The 22424-nt window shown below is 42.9% G+C and overlaps 1 protein-coding gene across 1 annotated transcript in view; it reads right to left on the minus strand.

Moving 5' to 3' along the window:
- Positions 1-1095: 1095 nt before the first annotated feature.
- Positions 1096-22424, minus strand: part of NTPCR (nucleoside-triphosphatase, cancer-related) — an 80455-nt gene continuing 59126 nt past the window's right edge. The window contains exons 4-5 of the mRNA XM_069769447.1: positions 13521-13730; positions 1096-1245 (exon numbers count right to left, since the gene is read on the minus strand). Coding sequence (XP_069625548.1) covers positions 1165-1245; positions 13521-13730 — 291 coding nt within the window. The 3' untranslated portion in view covers positions 1096-1164. The remainder of the gene's footprint in view (positions 1246-13520; positions 13731-22424) is intronic.

The raw sequence follows: 22424 nt of genomic DNA on the forward strand, positions 1-22424 counted from the left end.
CACGTGACAGGCGCACTGATGGGCAGGGTTTGTAATGCACTTCTGGTTAACAGTCGCAGGTGGATCATGATTCAATCCGCGGCTGTTAGGGCCACATGACAGCTGATCAAATGAACAGTTCGTGCCTGAAAAGATATGGGTTCAGCCCCGGAGCCAGCATGAAAGAGAGGGAGGCGACCTATGACATACCTATATGTCATAGGTCATAAAAAGAATTAGCTCACTCTGTCACTTTTCACCAAAAGTGTGTGCAATGGCATTTTTTTAGCTGCATAAATCAGGGCATGTTTTTTCTTCCCCTTGCATGACACCTAGAGACGAATCTCTTAAAGGGATTTTCCCGTAAACAAAGTTCACTTTAATCAACATTTCAATCAATAGATCTTTGAATAATAATTATAATAATAATTTCCACAGTTGGATGTGTTAAAAAAAAGTTCCTTATGCTGTGTACTGTGAAATGTCTGTGTCTGACTGTGCAGGAACATGGTGTGATCATAACACATCTCCTGGGCAGGGGAGAGTATACAGACAGGACAGCACAGGATCACAGCTGATAATTTCTGTGAGGTAGAACATTTCACTGCCTGTTTTTAAACAATGTTTTACCTACCAGAAAGAATCATGAGAGATAATGTCTGTATATGTTCTTTTGCTTCCTCCCCTGCTCAGGTGTTGTGGTATGATCAGACCATGTTCCTGTAAGGTCAGACATGACCATTACACAGCAGGGGCAAATTTATAAGATGCATATCTACGCACAGGAACATATTTTTAACACTTCCAATCGTGGAACTTTTTTTAATTCCAAGATCTATTAATTAAAATACACTTTCTTTGTGGGACAGCCCTTTTAACTCCGAGTTGGACTTATCCTAAATTAAAAACTTAACTTTACAAGCTAATATCTCCACAATGGAGATAATAAATTAAAAAATAAAAAAACATTTTACTCAGCTCTGCAGCTACTGTTTCATTATATGGCCATCTACATATGTTCAGCTGGTGAATGATTGTTTTCAAGAGAAACCAAGTTGTACTCCCTTCATCTTAATTTTATTGACTTTTCAAATTAGAGATATTAAGACCAATAAGAAAAGTTATGCTGTAGAAGTTTATTATGTATAAGGTGTCAGTGTTGTAAGCAGTCATAATTAGTTGTTCTTAGTTGGATTTTGCAATAAAGCAGTCTTGTATTGTAGTCACTATTTCACCCAGTATTTCATCTCGATTTTCTTTCGTAACCTAGAATATAATAAAAAATGCACAAATAGTAAAACAATACATGTAAAAAGCCAGAAAAGAATATAAAATATTATATAACCAAATGACTGACAAATATGTCGATATTTACTTCAGATGAAGATGCAATACCAAACTGGGGAACATTTTTATTTTGCTTAATAGGAATCTGTCACCAGGTTCTTACTGCCCTATCTGAGAACAAGAAGAAACCCAAGCAGAGGGTCAATTATAGAGAGGGAGCTCATCCATAAATGTATAATTATATAACCGAAAAAAATGGATAACAGAGCTGTACCTTTATTATGACCATTTACATGAAAAATGTAAAGTTTTTTACATTGTTCCAGAAATGCCATGTCCGAGACATTGTCTTGCCACCTGATGTGGAGGAGTCTGCGGTGGCAACTCATATGTAAATGATTAAGCTGTTTAGCATGCTGGCATAACTACTAATCCTCTTCTAACCCTAAAGCCATGGTCATTTTGACTATGAAGGACGAACATCATCATAAAAAGGCAAGCTCTTGGACTAGACCAAGGATACGCAGTGGAAGTGGTGTATATGGACTTTTCAAAAGGTTTTTAATACAGTACGACACAAAAGGTTGATACATAAAATGAGAACAATGATAATAGGGGAAAATATGTGTTAGTGGGTTAAGAACTGGCTCAGGGATAGGAAACAAAGGGTGGTTATTAATGGAGCACACTCAGCTGGGTCGCGATTAGCAGTGGGGTACCGCAGGGGTCAGTGTTGGGCCCGCTTCTTTTTAACATACCGTATATACTGGAGTATAAGCCGACCTGAGTATAAGCCGAGACCCCTAATTTTGCCACAAAAAACTGGGAAAACTTAATGACTTGAGTATAAGCCTAGGGTGGAAAATGCAGCAGCTACGGGTAAATGTCAAAAATAAAAATAGATACCAATAAAAGTAAAATTAATTGAGACATCAGTAGGTTAAGTGTATTTGAATATCCATATTGAATCAGGAGCCCCATATAATGCTCCATACAGTTCATGATGGGCCCCATAAGATGCTCTATACCAGAGGTGTCAAACTGCATTCCTCGAGGGCCGCAAACAGGTCATATTTTCAGGATTTCCTTGTATTGCACAAGGTGCTGGAATCATTCTATGCAGGTGATTAAATTATCACCTGTGCAATACAAGGAAATCCTGAAAACATGACCTGTTTGCAGCCCTCGAGGAATGCAGTGTGACACCTCTGCTCTATACAAAATACACCCCATATAACGCTGCACAAATGCTGATTATGGCCCCATAAGATGCTCCATACAGACATTTGCCCCATATAATGCTCCACAAATGCGGATTATGACCCCATAAGATGCTCCATACAGACATTTGCCCCATATAATGCTGCACAAACGCTGATTATGGCCCCATAAGATGCTCCATACAGACATTTGCCCCATATAATGCTGCACAAATGCTGATTATGGCCCCATAAGATGCTCCATACAGACATTTGCCCCATATAATGCTCCACAAATGCGGATTACGACCCCATAAGATGCTCCATACAGACATTTGCCCCATATAATGCTGCACAAATTCTGATTATGGCCCCATAAGATGCTCCATACAGTCATTTGCCCCATGTAATGCTCCATAAATGCTGATTATGGCCCCATAAGATGCTCCATACAGTCATTTGCCCCATGTAATGCTCCATAAATGCTGATTATAGCCCCATAAGATGCTCTATACAGTCATTTGCCCCATGTAATGCTCCATAAATGCTGATTATGCCCCATAAGAGGCTCCATACAGTCATTTGCCCCATATGCTGTTGCTGCGATAAAAAAAAAAAAAATCACATACCTCTCGTCGCTCCGGCCCCGGGCACTTGCTATATTCACCTGCTCCGCATTCCACCGCCGCCAGCCGCCGCTACGTTCCCCGTCCACTGCACTGACTGCTCAGGCAGAGGGCGGCGTGCACTAATCGTCACCGCGCCCTCTAACCTGAGCGTCAGTGCAGAAGATGCAGAAGACGCAGCGGCGGCTAGCGACGCGCACTGCTTAAACTCACCTGCTCCTGGTGCGGTTCCTGCTTCCCCGGCGCCAGCAGCTTCTTCCTGTAGTGAGCGGTCACATGGTACCACTCATTACAGTAATGAATATGCATCTCCACCCCTATGGGAGTGGAGTTGGGTCCATATTCATTACTGTAATGAGTGGTACCATGTGACCGCTCACTACAGGAAGAAGATGCCGGCGCCGGGGAACCAGGGACCGCGCCAGGAGCAGGTGAGTAGGCTTAGACAGCAGCCACTCCACCTAAAAAAATGGGCTGAAATTCTCAGCTTATACTTGAGTATATATGGCATTTATTAACCCCTTCCCAACCTTTGACGCACCGTATGCGTCATGAAAACCTGTGCCATTCCGACCTGTGACGCAGCATATGCGTCATGGCCGGATTGGGCTCCTGCAGGCCGGGTGAAAGGGTTAACTGTAATTTCACCCGGTCTGCAGGGACAGGAGGAGTTGTACTTTAGCCCAGGGGGGGGGGTGGCTTCACCCCCCCGTGGCTACGATCGCTCTGATTGGCTGTTGAAAGTGAAACTGCCAATCAGAGCGATTTGTAATATTTCACCTAAAAAACTGGTGAAATATTACAATCCAGCCATGGCCGATGCTGCAATATCATCGGCCATGGCTGGAAACACTGATGTGCCCCCACCCCACCGATCGCCCCCCCAGCCCCCCGATCTGTGGTCCGCTCCCCTCCGTCCTGTGCTCAGCTCCCCCGTCCTCCTGTCCGCTCCCCCCGTGCTCCAATCCCACCCCCTGCACTTCGATCCACCCCCCCGCACTGCGATCCACCCCCCCGTGCTCCAATCCACCCCCCGTGCTCCAATCCACCCCCCGTGCTCCGATCCACCCCCCGTGTTCCGATCCACCCCCCGTGTTCTGATCCACCCCCCCATGCTCCGATCCACCCCCCCATACTCCCTCCCCCACGCCATCATACTTACCGAGCCTCCCGGGGTCCGTCCGTCTTCTTTCCTGGGCGCCGCCATCTTCCAAAATGGCGGGCGCATGCGCAGTGCGCCCGCCGAATCTGCCGGCCGGCAGATTCGTTCCAATGTGAATTTTAATCACTGTGATAAAACCTCACAGTGATCAAAATAAAAAAAACAGTAAATGACCCCCCCATTTGTCACCCCCATAGGTAGGGACAATAATAAAATAAAGAATTTTTTTTTTCCACTAAAGTTGGAGTTAGAACTATTGTTAGGGTTTCGGGTTTCGGTATGTGCACACGTATTCTGGTTCTCTGCGGATTTTTCCGCAGCGGATTTTGATAAATCCGCAGTGCTAAACCGCTGTGGATTTATCGCGGTTTTTCTGCGCATTTCACTGCGGTTTTACAACTGTGATTTTCTATTGGAGCAGTTGTAAAACCGCTGCGGAATCCGCAGAAAGAAGTGACATGCTGCGGAATGTAAACCGCTGCGTTTCCGTGCAGTTTTTCTGTAGCATGTGTACAGTGATTTTTGTTTCCCATAGGTTTACATTGAACTGTAAACTCATGGGAAACTGCTGCGGATCCGCAGCGTTTTCCGCAGCATGTGCACATACCTTTAGAATTAGGCTATGTGCACACGGTGCGGATTTGGCTGCGGATCCGCAGCGGATTGGTCGCTGCGGATTCGCAGCAGAGTTCCATCAGGTTTACAGTACCATGTAAACATATGGAAAACCAAATCCGCTGTGCCCATGATGCGGAAAATACCACGCGGAAACGCTGCGTTGTATTTTTTGCAGCATGTCAATTCTTTGTGCGGATTCCGCAGCGTTTTACACCTGTTCCTCAATAGGAATCCGCAGGTGAAATCCGCACAAAAAATACTGGCTATCCGCGGTAAATCCGCAGGTAAAACGCAGTGCCTTTTACCCACGGATTTTTCAAAAATGGTGCTGAAAAATCTCACACGAATCCGCAACGTGGGCACATAGCCTTAGGGTTAGGGGTGTGTTGGGGTTAGGGTTGTGGTTAGGGGTGTGTTGGGGTTAGGGTTGTAAATAGGGTTATGGCTACAGTTGGGATTAGGGTTAGGGGTGTGTTGGGGTTAGTGTTGGAGGTAGAATTGAGGGGTTTCCACTGTTTAGGCACATCAGGGGTCTCCAAACGCAACATGGCGCCACCATTGATTCCAGCCAATCTTGTATTCAAAAAGTCAAATGGTGCTCCCTCACTTCCGAGCCCCGACGTGTGCCCAAACAGTGGTTTACCCCCACATATGGGGTACCAGCATACTCAGGACAAACTGCGCAACAATTATTGGGGTCCAATTTCTCCTGTTACCCTTGAGAAAATAAAAAATTGCTTGCTAAAACATCATTTTTGAGGAAAGAAAAATTATTTTTTATTTTCACGGCTCTGCGTTGTAAACGTCTGTGAAGCACTTGGGGGTTCAAAGTGCTCACCTCACATCTAGATAAGTTCCTTTCGGGGTCTAGTTTCCAAAATGGGGTCACTTGTGGGGGGTTTCTACTGTTTAGCCACATCAGGGGCTCTGCAAACGCAACGTGACGCCCGCAGAGCATTCCATCAAAGTCTGCATTTCAAAACGTCACTACTTCACTTCCGAGCCCCAGCATGTGCCTAAACAGTGGTTTACCCCCACATATGGGGTATCACCGTACTCAGGAGAAACTGGACAACAACTTTTGGGGTCAAATTTCTCCTGTTACCCTTGGGAAAATAAAAAATAGCGGGCTAAAAATCATTTTTGAGAAAATAATTTTTTTTTTTAATTTTCATGGCTCTGCGTTATAAACTTCTGTGAAGCACTTAAGGGTTTAAAGTGCTCACCACACATCTAGATTAGTTCCTTTGGGGGTCTAGTTTCCAAAATCGGGTCATTTGTGGGGGATCTCCAATGTTTAGGCACACAGGGGCTCTCCAAACGCGACATGGTGTCCACTAACAATTGGAGCTAATTTTCCATTCAAAAAGTCAAAAGGCGCGCCTTCCCTTCCGAGCCCTGCCGAGTGCCCAAACAGTGGTTTACCCCCACATATGAGGTATCGGCGTACTCGGGAGAAATTGCTCAACAAATTTTAGGATCCATTTTATCCTATTGCCCATGTGTAAATGAAAAAATTGAGGCGAAAAATTTTTTTTTGTGAAAAGAAGTACTTTTTCATTTTTACGGATCAATTTGTGAAGCACCTGAGGGTTTAAAGTGCTCGCTAGGCATCTAGATATGTTCCTTGGGGGGTCCAGTTTCCAAAATGGGGTCACTTGTGGGGGAGCTCCAATGTTTAGGCACACAGGGTCTCTCCAAATGCGACATGGTGTCCGCTAACGATGGAGATAATTTTTCATTCAAAAAGTCAAATGGCGCTCCTTCCCTTCCGAGTCTTACCATGTGCCCAAACAGTGGTCACTTTTGGGGGGTTTCTACTGTTTAGGCACACCAGGGGCTCTGCAAACGCAACGTGACGTCCGCAGACCATTCAATCAAAGTCTGCATTTTAAAAGTCACTACTTCCCTTCTGAGCCCCGACGTGTGCCCAAACAGTGGTTTACCCCCACACATGGGGTATCAGCGTACTCAGGAGAAACTAGACAACAACTTTTGGGGTCCAATTTCTCCTGTAACCCTTGGGAAAATAAAAAATTCTGGGCTAAAAAATTATTTTTGAGGAAAGAAAACGTATTTATTATTTTCACGGCTCTGCATTATAAACTTCTGTGAAGCACTTGGGGGTTGAAAGTGCTCACCACATATCTAGATAAGTTCCTTTCGGGTCTACTTTCCAAAATGGGGTCACTTGTGGGGGGTTTCTACTGTTTAGCCACATCAGGGGCTCTGCAAACGCAATGTGATGCCCGTAGAGCATTCCATCAAAGTCTGCATTTCAAAACGTCACTACTTTACTTCCGAGCCCCGGCATGTGCCCAAACAGTAGTTTACCCCCACATATGGGGTATCACCGTACTCAGGAGAAACTGGACAACAAATATTGGGGTCAAATTTCTCCTGTTACCCTTGGGAAAATTAAAAAATTCTGGGCTAAAAAATTATTTTTGAGAAAAGAAAATTTTTTATTTTATTTTCATGGCTCTGCGTTATAAACTTCTGTGAAGCACTTGAGGGTTTAAAGTGCTCACCACACATCTAGATTAGTTCCTTTGGGGGTCTAGTTTCCAAAATGGGGTCATTTGTGGGAGATCTCCAATGCTTATGCACACAGGGGCTCTCCAAACGCGACATGGTGTCCGCTAATGATTGGAGCTAATTTTCCATTTAAAAAGCCAAATGGCGTGCCTTCCCTTCCGAGCCCTGCCGTGCGCCCAAACAGTGCTTTACCCCCACATATGGGGTATCTGCGTACTCAGGAGAAATTGCCCAACAAATTTTATGATCCATTTTATCCTGTTGCCCATGTGAAAATGAAAAAATTGAGGCTAAAAGAATTTTTTTGTGAAAAAAAAGTACTTTTTCATTTTTACGGATCAATTTGTGAAGCACTTGGGGGTTTAAAGTGTTCACTATGCATCTAGATATGTTCCTTGGGGCGTCTAGTTTCCAAAATGGGGTCACATGTGGGGGAGCTCCAATTTTTAGGCACACGGGGGCTCTCCAAACGCGACATGGTGTCCGCTAAAGAGTGCAGCCAATTTTTCATTCAAAAAGTCAAATGGCGCTCCTTCCCTTCCAAGCCCTGCCGTGCGCCCAAACAGTGGTTTACCCCCACATATGTGCTGATCCAGCAGTCTCCATGTAGAGATAGCAGCAGGTCCGGACATTAAGCCTTCGCTGCACACTACAATTCGCAGGGTAATGGCTTCCTCATGAATAAACATTAATGTAGTTACAATAACAGAGTTATTATGGCGATGGGAGGACAGTGCATTAAAGTAATAAGCGGGATGGGAAGCTTGAAAGAGAGGAGGCAAAACAAATGTTAAAGTAGGCACGTGTGTGCATCTGAATAAGAAATCATACAGGCTGCCAACACAGACTCCGCACTTCTCCAGTCCCATCATGTTTGCACCAATAAATCCTACAATTAGTTGACACAAGAGAAATTATAGACACTAAAAATGGAGTTTCCAGCACTATAGAAAACAGCATTGATCCACCATGCATGTCCAACGCCGCAATATGGCACCCATAAAAGTTTATCGGACCATACTGTGTGTGATAATGCCCTGGTAGGTGAGGGGTATTGATACCTTGCACTTGGGTATTCGGGGTGGGGACAATAAAAAACTTCTAGCACAAAAGGAAACTAGGTGGATAGTTAGACTTGGTACTATATCACCAGCGGGTCTGAATGAGGCTCTGAGCTTTGCTCCCTACTTATGAGTACTTAACGGCCACACTAAGCAGAATGTGCCTGCCCTCGTCAGAATGCTAAGCAGCTTTAGGCTAGGCAGGGACAAGCATGGGAGACTGGCTGGGAATCCCTGGTACCGTTTGTACTCCTTATTATTTATTCCTTATTTGTGTGTGCCAAGGTGTCATCCTCTGCCTCCTTTTGTATTTAAATATATGACCCTTCCAGCCCTGGGCGTCCTTAACCCCTGTATGGTTCGGGATCTTTTGGTTTTAGCATTTGTTTTTATGTTTGTGTTTGTGATTTTAACCTCTGGTTTATTTACGTTATAAGTGATAATAATTGATCCGAGGCCTTAAGGTATGCCTTTTGAATATGTCCTGGCTCCGTTCAAGTAACCAGCGTGGATACCATCCAAATTGGGGCAAAGTGGACTCATCAAGACATCTGCTTCAGAGAGAATGGGACAAATATTCTTACTATGAAGACTGTTAAACTGAAGCGATGCACTTTTTCCACTATAATGTGATGCCGATGTATAGAAAACGGTTTAGTTCCACTTTGTATATTTGTTCATTTACCGGTTTTTATTGTGAGCTGTATTTTTGATGGGTCCCCAATTGTCCTGTATTGGTAGTAGCTATGAGTAGTGGATGTGGAGGGAGTAGCTTTTATACTTATATTGTGCACTTTTAGTATTTTCCCTCACCAGTGGCCGTGCGCATTGCGCTGTGATTCGTCCTGTCCCTGTGTGGACCGGCGTCTTAGGGCTCGGTGTGTGCGCTCCGGGCATTTTTTCTTTGCCCTGGGCGTGCACACCTGGTCTGACGCTGAGTTCCACTGCTGGGACTTGCCGGACACAGTGCACATGTGCCGATGGCGCCACTGTGATTGGCTGCTGTGTACCATGTGACCGGTGTCAAGGGCTATTTTAAGGTCCTGTTAGGCAGTACATGGTTATCCCCCTGAGGAAGTGGCACATGTGGCCACGAAACGTGCGTTGGGGACCATCGCCCGACCGCCCCCCCCTACCTCTGTGTATGGGTAAGTGCTAGCACCCTTTTTCCACCACCAGACTTAATGGCATTACTATAGAATCCCACTGCTTTGGGGTGACCTTGGTTGGATAGTGTAGGTGCTTTTTCTTATGCATACCATTACTATGGTATTTACATCTCGGGGAGTGGGGGGATGGGCGCTTTTCCAGCATTCCTGGGACATTCATCCTGTGCTCTAGTTATTAGATAATGTAATATTTTGATATATGTTTTTGTATTATTTATGGTAATTAAAGTTTGTTTTATATATCATTGCTCTGAATTGCTCTCCTTTTGGCATATGAGGGATCAGAGTACTCAGGACAAATTGGACAACAACTTTCGTGGTTCAGTTTCTCCTTTTACCATTGGGAAAATAAAAAAATTGTTGCTAAAAGATCATTTTTGTGACTAAAAAGTTAAATGTTCATTTTTTTCCTTCCATGTTGCTTCTGCTGTTGTGAAGCACCTGAAGGGTTAATAAACTTCTTGAAAGTGGTTTTGTGCACCTTGAGGGGTGCAGTTTTTAGAATGGTGTCACTTTTGGGTATTTTCAGCCATATAGACCCCTCAAACTGACTTCAAATGTGAGGTGGTCCCTAAAAAAAATGGTTTTGTAAATTTCGTTGTAAAAATGAGAAATCGCTGGTCAAATTTTAACCCTTATAACTTCCTAGCAAAAAAAAAATTTTGTTTCCAAAATTGGGCTGATGTAAAGTACACATGTGGGTAATGTTATTTATTAACTATTTTGTGTCACATAACTCTCTGGTTTAACAGAATAAAAATTCAAAATGTGAAAATTGCAAAATTTTCAAAATTTTTGCCAAATGTCCGTTTTTATCACAAATAAACACAGAATTTATTGACCTAAATTTACCACTAACATGAAGCCCAATATGTCACGAAAAAACAATCTCAGAACCGCTAGAAGCGTTCCTGAGTTATTACCTCATAAAGAGACACTGGTCAGAATTGCAAAAAACGGCCAGGTCTTTAAGGTCAAAATAGGCTGGGTCATGAAGGGGTTAATGAGCTTGTAGGGGGCATACAGAGTAGAATTTCAATATTTGCAGATAACACTAAACTCTGTGTGTAATCAATACAAAGGAGGACAATTTAATATTACAAGAAGATTTATGTAAACTAGAAGCTTGGGCTGATAAATGGCAAATGAGCTTTAATGGGGATAAATGTAAGGTCATGCACTTGGGCAGAAGAAATAAGATGTATAACTATGCTTAATTGTAAAACACTGGGAAAAACTGTCACTGAAAAAGACCTGGGGTATGGGTGGATGACAAACTTACATTTAGTGGCCAGTGTCAAGCAGCTGCTACAAAGGCAAATAAAATAATGGGATGCATTAAAAGAGGCATAGATGCTCATGAGGAGAACATAATTTTACCTCTATACAAGTCACTAGTTCGACCACACTTAGATTACTGTGTACAGTTCTGGTCTCCGATGTATAAAAAAGACCTAGCTGAACTAGAGCGGGTGCAGAGAAGAGCGACCAATGTTATAAGAGCACCGGAGGGGTCTGCAATACCAAGATAGGTTATTACACTTGGGGTTATTTAGTTTGGAAAAACGAAGGCTTAGGGGTGATATTATTATAATATATAAATATGTGAGGGGACAGTACAAAGACCTTTCTAGTGATCTTTTAGACCTGAGACGTGGACAAGGGGGCATCCTCTACGTCTGGAGGAAAGAAGGTTTAATCATAATCACAGACGCAGATTCTTTACTGTAAGAGCAGTGAGACTATGGAACTCTCTGCTGTAATGATGTTGTAATGAGTGATACTACTAAAAATTTAAGAAGGGACTGGATGCTTTTCTTGAAAAGTATAATGTTACAGGTTATATATACTAGATTCATTAATAGGGCGTTGATCCAGGGAACTAGTCTGATTGCCGTATGTGGAGTCGGGAAGGAATTTTTTCCCCCAGTGTGGAGCTTATTGTTTGCCGCATGGGTTTTTTTTTGCCTCTGTATCAACATGTTAGGCTATTAGCTATTATATACTGTATATACATATATATACACAATAAAAGTACAAATATTTGGTATAAAACTGTCCCACTAGTTAAACTCTTTAGTGAACATCGTAAAAAAACAGGGCAAAAAATGCTTTATCATCATAGCGCCAAACAAAAAGTGGAATAAAATGCGATCAAAAACATGAATATAAACATGGTACCACTGAAAACATCATCTTGTCCCCCCAAAAAAACAGTCCATCATACAGCTGCATCAGCAGAAGAATAAAAAGTTACAGCTCTGAGAATAAAGATAAATGTAGTATCTCTGTAATCATATGGATCCGAAGAATAAAGCTGCCTTATCAATCTTATCACACACTGAATGAGAAAAAAAAACAATTCCTGAATTGCTGGTTTTAGTTCATTCTGCCTCCCCAAAATCATAATAGAAAGCAATCAAAAAATGTCATGTGCCCAAAAAAGGTAACAATTAAAAAGTCAACTTGTCAAGCAAAAAGCAAGTCCTAATGAATGTCGCCCTAAATAAGGAAAAATTATAGCGGACTAGCTATTTTTTTTGCAAAAAAAAAGCATTATTTACTGTGTAACAGCAGCCAAACATAAAAACCTGATATAAATCTAGTATCGCTGTAACCACACCGACCCGAAGAATAAAGTCATCTAATGACTAACAATTCTTCACCTGCTGTTGATTTGTTCATTCTTCCTCCCAAAGATTGCAGTAAGGCTCGGCTTACATTCATTCTGTGCTCTGCGCTCAGTGCCCACATCAGGGTTGCCATGTAAATCTCTGAAATACGTGATCCAGATGGAACCCCAGGAGGAAGATTCCCTATAATGAGGCAGATGGAGGCACTGTGGACGCCGTCTGGCCTGTGATCCGGTCGGCCACAGTTCCTTCTAAAAAGAAGGACAACGCCGAACAGAGGCCATCAACTGTATGGTGTGATTTCTCCTGTTACTCTTGTGAAAATAAGAAAATTGGGGCTAAAATAACATTCTTGTGGGGAAAATGTGATTTTTTTTTAATTTTCACGCCTCAATGTCATACACTTCTGAGAAGCACCTGGGGGTTCAAGGTGCTCACCACACATCTAAATACACTCCTTGTTGGGTCTAGTTTACAAAATGGGGTCACTTTTAGGGGGTTTCCACTGTTTAGGCACAGCAGGAGTTCTCCAAACATGCGCTGACGATTCCAGCAAAATTTGCGTTCAAAAAGTCAAATGGTGCGCCTTCCCTTCCAAGCTCTGTTGTGCACCAAAACAGTGGTTTTCCCCCACATATGGGGTATCGGCATGCTCAGGAGAAATTGCACAACAAATTTTGTGGTCCATTTTTTCCAGTTACTCTTGCAACAAAAAGAAAAAAAAAATTGTGGAGTCTAAAGTAAAATTTTTGTGAAAAAAATGTAAATGTTTTGAATGTTTTAAATTTTACAATGCAAATTGATAAAATGTTAAAATAATGAGCTCCTGCGACTTTCTCCCCTGACCTGTGAATGAGGAGAGGGACTTTTAAAATATCAGTCAGGAGACACCAAAGATCAGATCCTGTGTTTGACGAGGATGTAAACACAGCACCTCAGAGAGAAAGAGAGTATATGGACTATTTTATCCTCTGTCTGCTGGATTGCAGACAGATTTTCTCCCATGGCTTTTATCTTGTTACTGAACTGCATTCGTGTTCTGGACTATCTTATCCTTTGTGTGGTGGATTGTATATGGACCTTTCGGTTTTTGCCTAAAATAAAGTTCTTGGGATTGTTCACTCTTCCCTTGCTCTGCTGATTGTGTGATACCAGAGAAGGACAATGTGACACATACTAAACTGAAAACTTAAGTATTAAAGTTTGCATCTAAAATTACTTATTAAATATGTGAAAAAAATTACCTACATTAAACAGTTTAACATCTTGTCGATGTTTTATTTCTTCAACAAATGGTAGAACTCTCCCTCTGGATACTGGTAAACTTCCAAACACCACAGCTGATTGGTTATCCAAGATTTTTTTCACAGCCAATATAAATGGTTGGCTAAATAGCTCCATTTTTCCAATTTCATCAACAACGCACACAGTTTTCTGTGATAGATTTGTGGTTGAGCTCTGAAAAAAAACGTTAAAAATTATTGCATTGTATCATTTTGTAATGCTATGTGCATAAATAAAAAACACTACTATTTATATATTTTCCTGGAGTATTCAATCTGTGGACAATCTTGCTTGATGTTCTAACAATAGTCAACCATCACATGTACATCCCATCTACCCTGATACTATCCCACCATGAACTTCAAATCTTGGTGGAATCATTCACCTTAGGGTGGTTTCACACTTGCGTTTTTGTCTGCAGCGTTTTTTGCACAAAAAAACGCATGCGTTTTTTCCCCTATATTTAACATTGAAAACGCATGCGTTTTTTGTGTACGCGTTTGGTCGCGTTTTCAATCGCATGCGTTTTTTTTTACTGCATGCGTTCATTTTCAAAAATGCAACTTGTAGTATTTTTGAGAGGCGTTTTTTGGACACAAAAAACCGCATGCGTTTTCATGCGTTTTTTTGGGGTAAAAAAACACATTGGAGTCAATGGGAACGCATGCGTTTTTTTGTGCATGCGTTAAAAACGCATGCGTTTTAAAAAAAAAAACAACATAAAAACACACTGATAAACCACCCCACACCATAAAATTGATAAAGGGATCCTACCCCTAACCCTACCCCTAACCCTACCCCTAATCCCTTTAAGGGTAAGGTTAGGGTTAGGGGTAGGGTTAGGGGTAGGGTTAGGATCCCTTTAGGGTTAGGGTTAGGGTTAGGATCCCTACCCCTAACCCTACCCCTAGCTCTTTCTGTTTATAGTGGGTTTTTGACTTTATTTTGATGATTGGCAGCTGTCACACATTTATCTGCATGCGTTTAAAAAATGCAAACGCATGAAAAAACGCATGTAAATGCGTCAAAATGACACGTTTTTTTCACCACATGCAAAAACGCATGCGTAAAAAAACCGCAGCGTTTGCACGCGTTTACATGCGTTTTTTCACCATGCGTCTTTTTTTTTTAAAACGCATGCGTTTTGAAACGCAAGTGTGAAACCTGCCTTACTCATCACTAAGGTTTTCAGGAAAGTAAGCAAGATGGTTATGCAGAAAATGCACCCTGATACTCATGTTGCAACCAAGCATTTTGTAGCTCTCCCAAAAGTTACTGGACAATTTTGGTGTAATTGTTTGCTCATGAATTTCCAATTTCCAAGCAAGTCCTTGACAAGGTCTTGAATGATAACCAAGCATTATTTTAGAGATGTGATACTGTCCCTATGAAATGCTCATCTTTGATGAGCTGCCAAATCTGTGGACCATCAAACACACCGGCCTTTATGTTTTCAAATAATAGGCTAGGAAATGCCAAAATTATGTACTTGAAACAATCTCCTTCAGTTGTCAAAACTTTAACGATTTGCTTCATGAGATCCAGTTTCATGTGCCGAGGTGGGAATTATAATGTACTTTCTGTCAACAAGTGGCTCATGTAGAATGTTTGGATCACCAGGTTGGAGGTCAGATCATGGAGGCCAATTCCTCTCCACCCAATTCTTCTCATAAGCTCTGCTGTCCCACATGCACATAAAACAAGGATATTTAGTGTATAAACAAGAAGTAAGAATGCCATTTTAAGGTCAACACAGATGATCCAATTGTGTTTGTGATATTGCTACTCAATTACTCTCCTTATGTTTCCGTATTCTTCAAAGAGTAACTGAATAGCCAACTGGGACTGCATCAAATAAATTGCTATTGTGGAAGAGGGCACACTTTAAGCTCCGCTAGGCATGAGGCTGGCTAGCAGTCAGTGCGGAGGCCCGGTTACAGCCACCTCTCTGTATACTCAGAGCGGTGATTGAACCAGCACCGGTGCCGCCCTGTGACAAACCGTAATGCTGCAGGGGGAATAAAGTTAATTTTGTAATAAAGAAGAGATGGAATTGCAGCACTCAACCGATCCTTGAAACTGTGAAAATGATAGCTATTGCATTTTTTAACTTACATATCTTTTTAACGTACATATCTTTAAAAACATTTTTAATTGTACTTTTTAGCTTTCTTAGATTGGAATCTACACTGCTCAAAAAGATAAAGGGAACACTTAACCCCTTAACCCCTTCATGATCCAGCCTATATTGACCTTAACCCCTTCCCGACCCATGACGCCACGTAGGCGTCATGAAAGTCGGTGCCATTCCGACCCATGACGCCTATGCGGCGTCATGGAAAGATCGCGTCCCTGCAGGCCGGGTGAAAGGGTTAACTCCCATTTCACCCGATCTGCAGGGACAGGGGGAGTGGTAGTTTAGCCCAGGGGGGGTGGCTTCACCCCCTCGTGGCTACGATCGCTCTGATTGGCTGTTGAAAGTGAAACTGCCAATCAGAGCGATTTGTAATATTTCACCCATTATAACGGGTGAAATATTACAATCCAGCCATGGCCGATGCTGAAATATCATCGGCCATGGCTGGAAATACTAGTGTGCCCCCACCCCACCCCTCCGATCGCCCCCCCACCCCCCCGATCTGGCCGGTACACTGCTCCGGCTCCCCTCCGCCCTGTGCTCCGCTCCCCCCCGTGCTCGTGTCCGCTCGCCCCGTGCTCCAATCACCCCCCCGTGCTCCAATCACCCCCCCTGCACTCCGATCCACCCCCCCCGTGCTCCGTTCCACCCCCCCGTGCTCCGTTCCAGCCCCCCCGTGCTCCGTTCCACGCCCCCCGCGCTCCGTTCCACCCCTCCCGCGCTCCGATTCCCCCCCCCGTGCTCCGATCCCCCCCCCCGTGGTCCCCCCCCACCCTATCATACTTACCGATCCAGCCGGGGTCCCGTCCGTCTTCTCCCGGGCGCCGCCATCTTCCAAAATGGCGGGCGCATGCGCAGTGCGCCCGCCGAATCTGCCGGCCGGCAGATTCGTTCCAAAGTGCATTTTGATCACTGAGATATAATCTATCTCAGTGATCAAAATAAAAAAAATAATAAATGACCCCCCCCCTTTGTCACCCCCATAGGTAGGGACAATAAAAAAATAAAGAAATTTTTTTTTTCCCACTAATGTTAGAATAGGGTTAGGGTTAGGGTTAGGGGTAGGGTTAGGGTTAGGGGTAGGGGTAGGGTTAGGGGTAGGGTTAGGGTTAGGGTTAGGGCTAGGGTTAGGGTTAGGGTTAGGAATGTGCACACGTATTCTGGTCCTCTGCGGATTTTTCCGCTGCGGATTTGATAAATCCGCAGTGCTAAACCGCTGCGGATTTATGGCGGATTTACCGCGTTTTTTTCTGCGCATTTCACTGCGGTTTTACAATTGCGATTTTCTATTGGAGCAGTTGTAAAACCGCTGCGGAATCCGCACAAAGAAGTGACATGCTGCGGAATGTAAACCGCTGCGTTTCCGTGCAGTTTTTCCGCAGCATGTGTACAGCGATTTTTGTTTCCCGTAGGTTTACATTGAACTGTACACTCATGGGAAACTGCTGCGGATCCGCAGCGTTTTCCGCAGCGTGTGCACATACCTTTAGAATTAGGCTATGTGCACACGGTGCGGATTTGGCTGCGGATTCGCAGCAGTGTTCCATCAGGTTTACAGTACCATGTAAACATATGAAAAACCAAATCCGCTGTGCCCATGGTGCGGAAAATACCGCGCGGGAACGCTGCGTTGTATTTTCCGCAGCATGTCAATTCTTTGTGCGGATTCCGCAGCGTTTTACACCTGTTCCTCAATAGGAATCCGCAGGTGAAATCCGCACAAAAAACACTGGAAATCCGCGGAAAATCCGCAGGTAAAACGCAGTGCCTTTTACCCGCAGATTTTTCAAAAATGGTGCGGAAATATCTCACACGAATCCGCAACGTGGGCACATAGCCTTAGGGTTAGGGTTGGAATTAGGGTTGTGGTTAGGGTTAGGGGTGTGTTGGGGTTAGTGTTGTGGTTAGGGGTGTGTTGGGGTTAGGGTTGTGATTAGGGTTATGGCTACAGTTGGGATTAGGGTTAGGGGTGTGTTGGGGTTAGTGTTGGAGTTAGAATTGAGGGGTTACCACTGTTTAGGCACATCAGGGGTCTCCAAACGCAACATGGCGCCACCATTGATTCCAGCCAATCTCGTATTCAAAAAGTCAAATGGTGCTCCCTCACTTCCGAGCCCTGACGTGTGCCCAAACAGTGGTTTACCCCCACATATGGGGTACCAGCATACTCAGGACAAACTGCGCAACAATTACTGGGGTCCAATTTCTCCTGTTACCCTTGTGAAAATAAAAAAATGCTTGCTAAAACATAATTTTTGAGGAAAGAAAAATGATTTTTTATTTTCACGGCTCTGCGTTGTAAACGTCTGTGAAGCACTTGGAGGTTCAAAGTGCTCACCACATATCTAGATAAGTTCCTTGGGGGGTCTAGTTTCTAAAATGGGGTCACTTGTGGGGGGTTTCTACTGTTTAGGCACACCAGGGGCTCTGCAAACGCAACGTGACACCCGCAGACCATTCCATCAAAGTCTGCATTTCAAAAGTGACTACTTCCCTTCCGAGCCCCGACATGTGCCCAAACAGTGGTTTACCCCCACATATGGGGTATCAGCGTACTCAGGAGAAACTGGACAACAACTTTTGGGGTCCAATTTCTCCTGTAACCCTTGGGAAAATAAAATATTCTGGGCTAAATAATTATTTTTGAGGAAAGAAAACGTATTTATTATTTTCACGGCTCTGCATTATAAACTTCTATGAAGCACTTGGGGGTTCAAAGTGCTCATCACACATCTAGATAAGTTCCTTTCAGGGTCTAGTTTCCAAAATGGGGTCACTTGTGGGGGGTTTCTACTGTTTAGGCACATCAGGGGCTCTGCAAACGCAACGTGACGCCCGCAGAGCATTCCATCAAAGTCTGCATTTCAAAACGTCACTACTTCAATTCCAAGCCCCGGCATGTGCCCAAACAGTAGTTTACCCCCACATATGGGGTATCACCGTACTCAGGAGAAACTGGACAACAAATATTGGGGTCAAATTTCTCCTGTTACCCTTGGGAAAATTAAAAAATTCTGGGCTAAATAATTATTTTTGAGGAAAGAAAACGTATTTATTATTTTCACGGCTCTGCATTATAAACTTCTATGAAGCACTTGGGGGTTCAAAGTGCTCACCACACATCTAGATAAGTTCCTTTGGGGGTCTAGTTTCCAAAATGGGGTCACTTGTGGGGGGTTTCTACTGTTAAGCCACATCAGGGGCTCTGCAAACGCAACGTGACGCCCACAGAGCATTCCATCAAAGTCTGCATTTCAAAACGTCACTACTTCACTTCCGAGCCCCGGCATGTGCCCAAACAGTGATTTACCCCCACATATGGGGTATCAGCGTACTCAGGAGAAACTGGAAAACAACTTTTGGGGTCAAATTTCTCCTGTTACCCTTGGGAAAATAAAAAATTGCAGGCTAAAAGATCATTTTTGAGAAAATAATTTTTTTTTTTATTTTCATGGCTCTGCGTTATAAACTTCTGTGAAGCACTTGGGGGTTCAAAGTCCTCACCACACATCTAGATTAGTTCCTTTGGGGGTCTAGTTTCTAAAATGGTGTCATTTCTGGGGGATCTCCAATGTTTAGGCACACAGGGGCTCTCCAAACGTGACATGGTGTCCGCTAATGATTGGAGCTAATTTTCCATTTAAAAAGCCAAATGGCGTGCCATTCCTTCCGAGCCCTGCCGTGCGCCCAAACAGTGGTTTACCCCCACATATGGGGTATCAGCGTACTCAGGACAAACTGGACAACAATATTTGGGGTCCAATTTCTCCTATTATCCTTGGCAAAATAGGAAATTCCAGGCTAAAAAATCATTTTTGAGGAAAGAAAAATTATTTTTTATTTTCATGGCTCTGCGTTATAAACTTCTGTGAAGCACCTGGGGGTTTAAAGTGCTCAATATGCATCTAGATAAGTTCCTTGGGGGGTCTAGTTTCCAAAATGGGGTCACTTGTGCGGGAGCTCCAATGTTTAGGCACACAGGGGCTCTCCAAACGCGACATGGTGTCCGCTAACAATTGGAGCTAATTTTCCATTCAAAAAGTCAAATGGCGCGCCTTCTCTTCCGAGCCCTGCCGAGTGCCCAAACAGTGGTTTACCCCCACATATGAGGTATCGGCGTACTCGGGAGAAATTGCCCAACAAATTTTATGATCCATTTTATCCTACTGCCCATGTGAAAATGAAAAAATTGAGGCGAAAAGAATTTTTTTGTGAAAAAAAATTACTTTTTCATTTTTACAGATCAATTTGTGAAGCACCTGAGGGTTTAAAGTGCTCACTAGGCATCTAAATTAGTTCCTTGGGGGGTCTAGTTTCCAAAATGGGGTCACTTGTGGGGGAGCGCCAATGTTTAGGCACACAGGAGCTATCCAAACGCGACATGGTGTCCGCTAACGATGGAAATAATTTTTCATTCAAAAAGTCAAATGGCGCTCCTTCCCTTCCGAGCCTTACCATGTGCCCAAACAGTGGTTTACCTCCACATGTGAGGTATTGGTGTACTCAGGAGAAATTGCCCAACTCATTTTAGGATCCATTTTATCCTGTTGCCCACGTGAAAATGAAAAAATTGAGGCTAAAAGAATTTTTTTGTGAAAAAAAAGTACTTTTTCATTTTTACGGATCAATTTGTGAAGCACCTGGGGGTTCAAAGTGCTCACTATGCATCTAGATAAGTTCCTTGGGGCGTCTAGTTTCCAAAATGGGGTCACTTGTGGGGGAGCTCCAATTTTTAGGCACACGGGGGCTCTCCAAACGTGACATGGTGTCCGCTAAAGAGTGGAGCCAATTTTTGATTCAAAAAGTCAAATGGCGCTCCTTCCCTTCCAAGCCCTGCCATGCGCCAAAACAGTGGTTTACCCCCACATATGAGGTATCAGCGTACTCAGGACAAATTGGACAACAACTTTCATGGTTCAGTTTCTCCTTTTACCATTGGGAAAATAAAAAAATTGTTGCTAAAAGATAATTTTTGTGACTAAAAAGTTAAATGTTCATTTTTTCCTTCCATGTTGCTTCTGCTGCTGTGAAGCACCTGAAGGGTTAATAAACTTCTTGAATGTGGTTTTGAGTACCTTGAGGGGTGCAGTTTTTAGAATGGTGTCACTTTTGGGTATTTTCAGCCATATAGACCCCTCAAACTGACTTCAAATGTGAGGTGGTCCCTAAAAAAAATGGTTTTGTAAATTTCGTTGTAAAAATGACAAATCGCTGGTCGAATTTTAACCCTTATAACTTCCTAACAAAAAAAAATTTTGTTTCCAAAATTGTGCTGATGTAAAGTAAACATGTGGGAAATGTTATTTATTAACTATTTTGTGTCACATATCTCTCTGGTTTAACAGAATAAAAATTCAAAATGTGAAAATTGCGAAATTTTCAAAATTTTCGCCAAATTTCCGTGTTTATCACAAATAAACGCAGAATTTATTGACCTAAATTTACCACTAACATGAAGCCCAATATGTCACGAAAAAACAATCTCAGAACCGCTAGGATCCGTTGAAGCGTTCCTGAGTTATTACCTCATAAAGGGACACTGGTCAGAATTGCAAAAAACGGCAAGGTCTTTAAGGTCAAAATAGGCTGGGTCTTGAAGGGGTTAAAGACCTTGCCGTTTTTTGCAATTCTGACCAGTGTCCTTTTATGAGGTAATAACTCAGGAACGCTTCAATGGATCCTAGCGGTTCTGAGATTGTTTTTTCGTGACATATTGGGCTTCATGTTAGTGGTAAATTTAGGTCAATAAATTCTGTGTTTATTTGTGATAAAAACGGAAATTTGGCAAAAATTTTGAAAATTTCGCAATTTTCACATTTTGAATTTTTATTCTGTTAAACCAGAGAGTTATGTGACACAAAATAGTTAATAAATAACATTTCCCACATGTCTACTTTACATCAGCACAATTTTGGAAACAAAATTTTTTTTTGCTAGGAAGTTATAAGGGTTAAAATTTGACCAGCGATTTCTCATTTTTACAACGAAATTTACAAAACCATTTTTTTTAGGGACCACCTCACATTTGAAGTCAGTTTGAGGGGTCTATATGGCTGAAAATACCCAAAAGTGACACCATTCTAAAAACTGCACCCCTCAAGGTGCACAAAACCATATTCAAGAAGTTTATTAACCCTTCAGGTGCTTCACAGCAGCAGAAGCAAAATGGAAGGAAAAAATGAACATTTAACTTTTTAGTCACAAAAATGATTTTTCAGCAACAATTTTTTTATTTTCCCAATGGTAAAAGGAGAAACTGAACCACGAAAGTTGTTGTCCAATTTGTCCTGAGTACGCTGATACCTCATATGTGGGGGTAAACCACTGTTTGGGCGCAAGGCAGGGCTTGGAAGGGAAGGAGCGCCATTTGACTTTTTGAATGAAAAATTGGCTGCACTCTTTAGCGGACACCATGTCACGTTTAGAGAGCCCCCGTGTGCCTAAAAATTGGAGCTCCCCCACAAGTGACCCCATTTTGGAAACTAGACGCCCCAAGGAACTTATCTACATGCATAGTGAGCCCTTTAAACCCCCAGGTGCTTCACAAATTGATCCGTAAAAATGAAAAAGTACTTTTTTTTCACAAAAAAATTCTTTTACCCTCAATTTTTTCATTTTCACATGGACAACAGGATAAAATGGATCCTAAAATTTGTTGGGCAATTTCTCCTGAGTACATTGATACCTCACATGTGGAGGTAAACCACTGTTTGGGCACATGGTAAGACTCG

The sequence above is a fragment of the Ranitomeya imitator genome, chromosome 5 (assembly GCF_032444005.1).
Source record: "Ranitomeya imitator isolate aRanImi1 chromosome 5, aRanImi1.pri, whole genome shotgun sequence".
Classification (NCBI taxonomy): domain Eukaryota; kingdom Metazoa; phylum Chordata; class Amphibia; order Anura; family Dendrobatidae; genus Ranitomeya; species Ranitomeya imitator.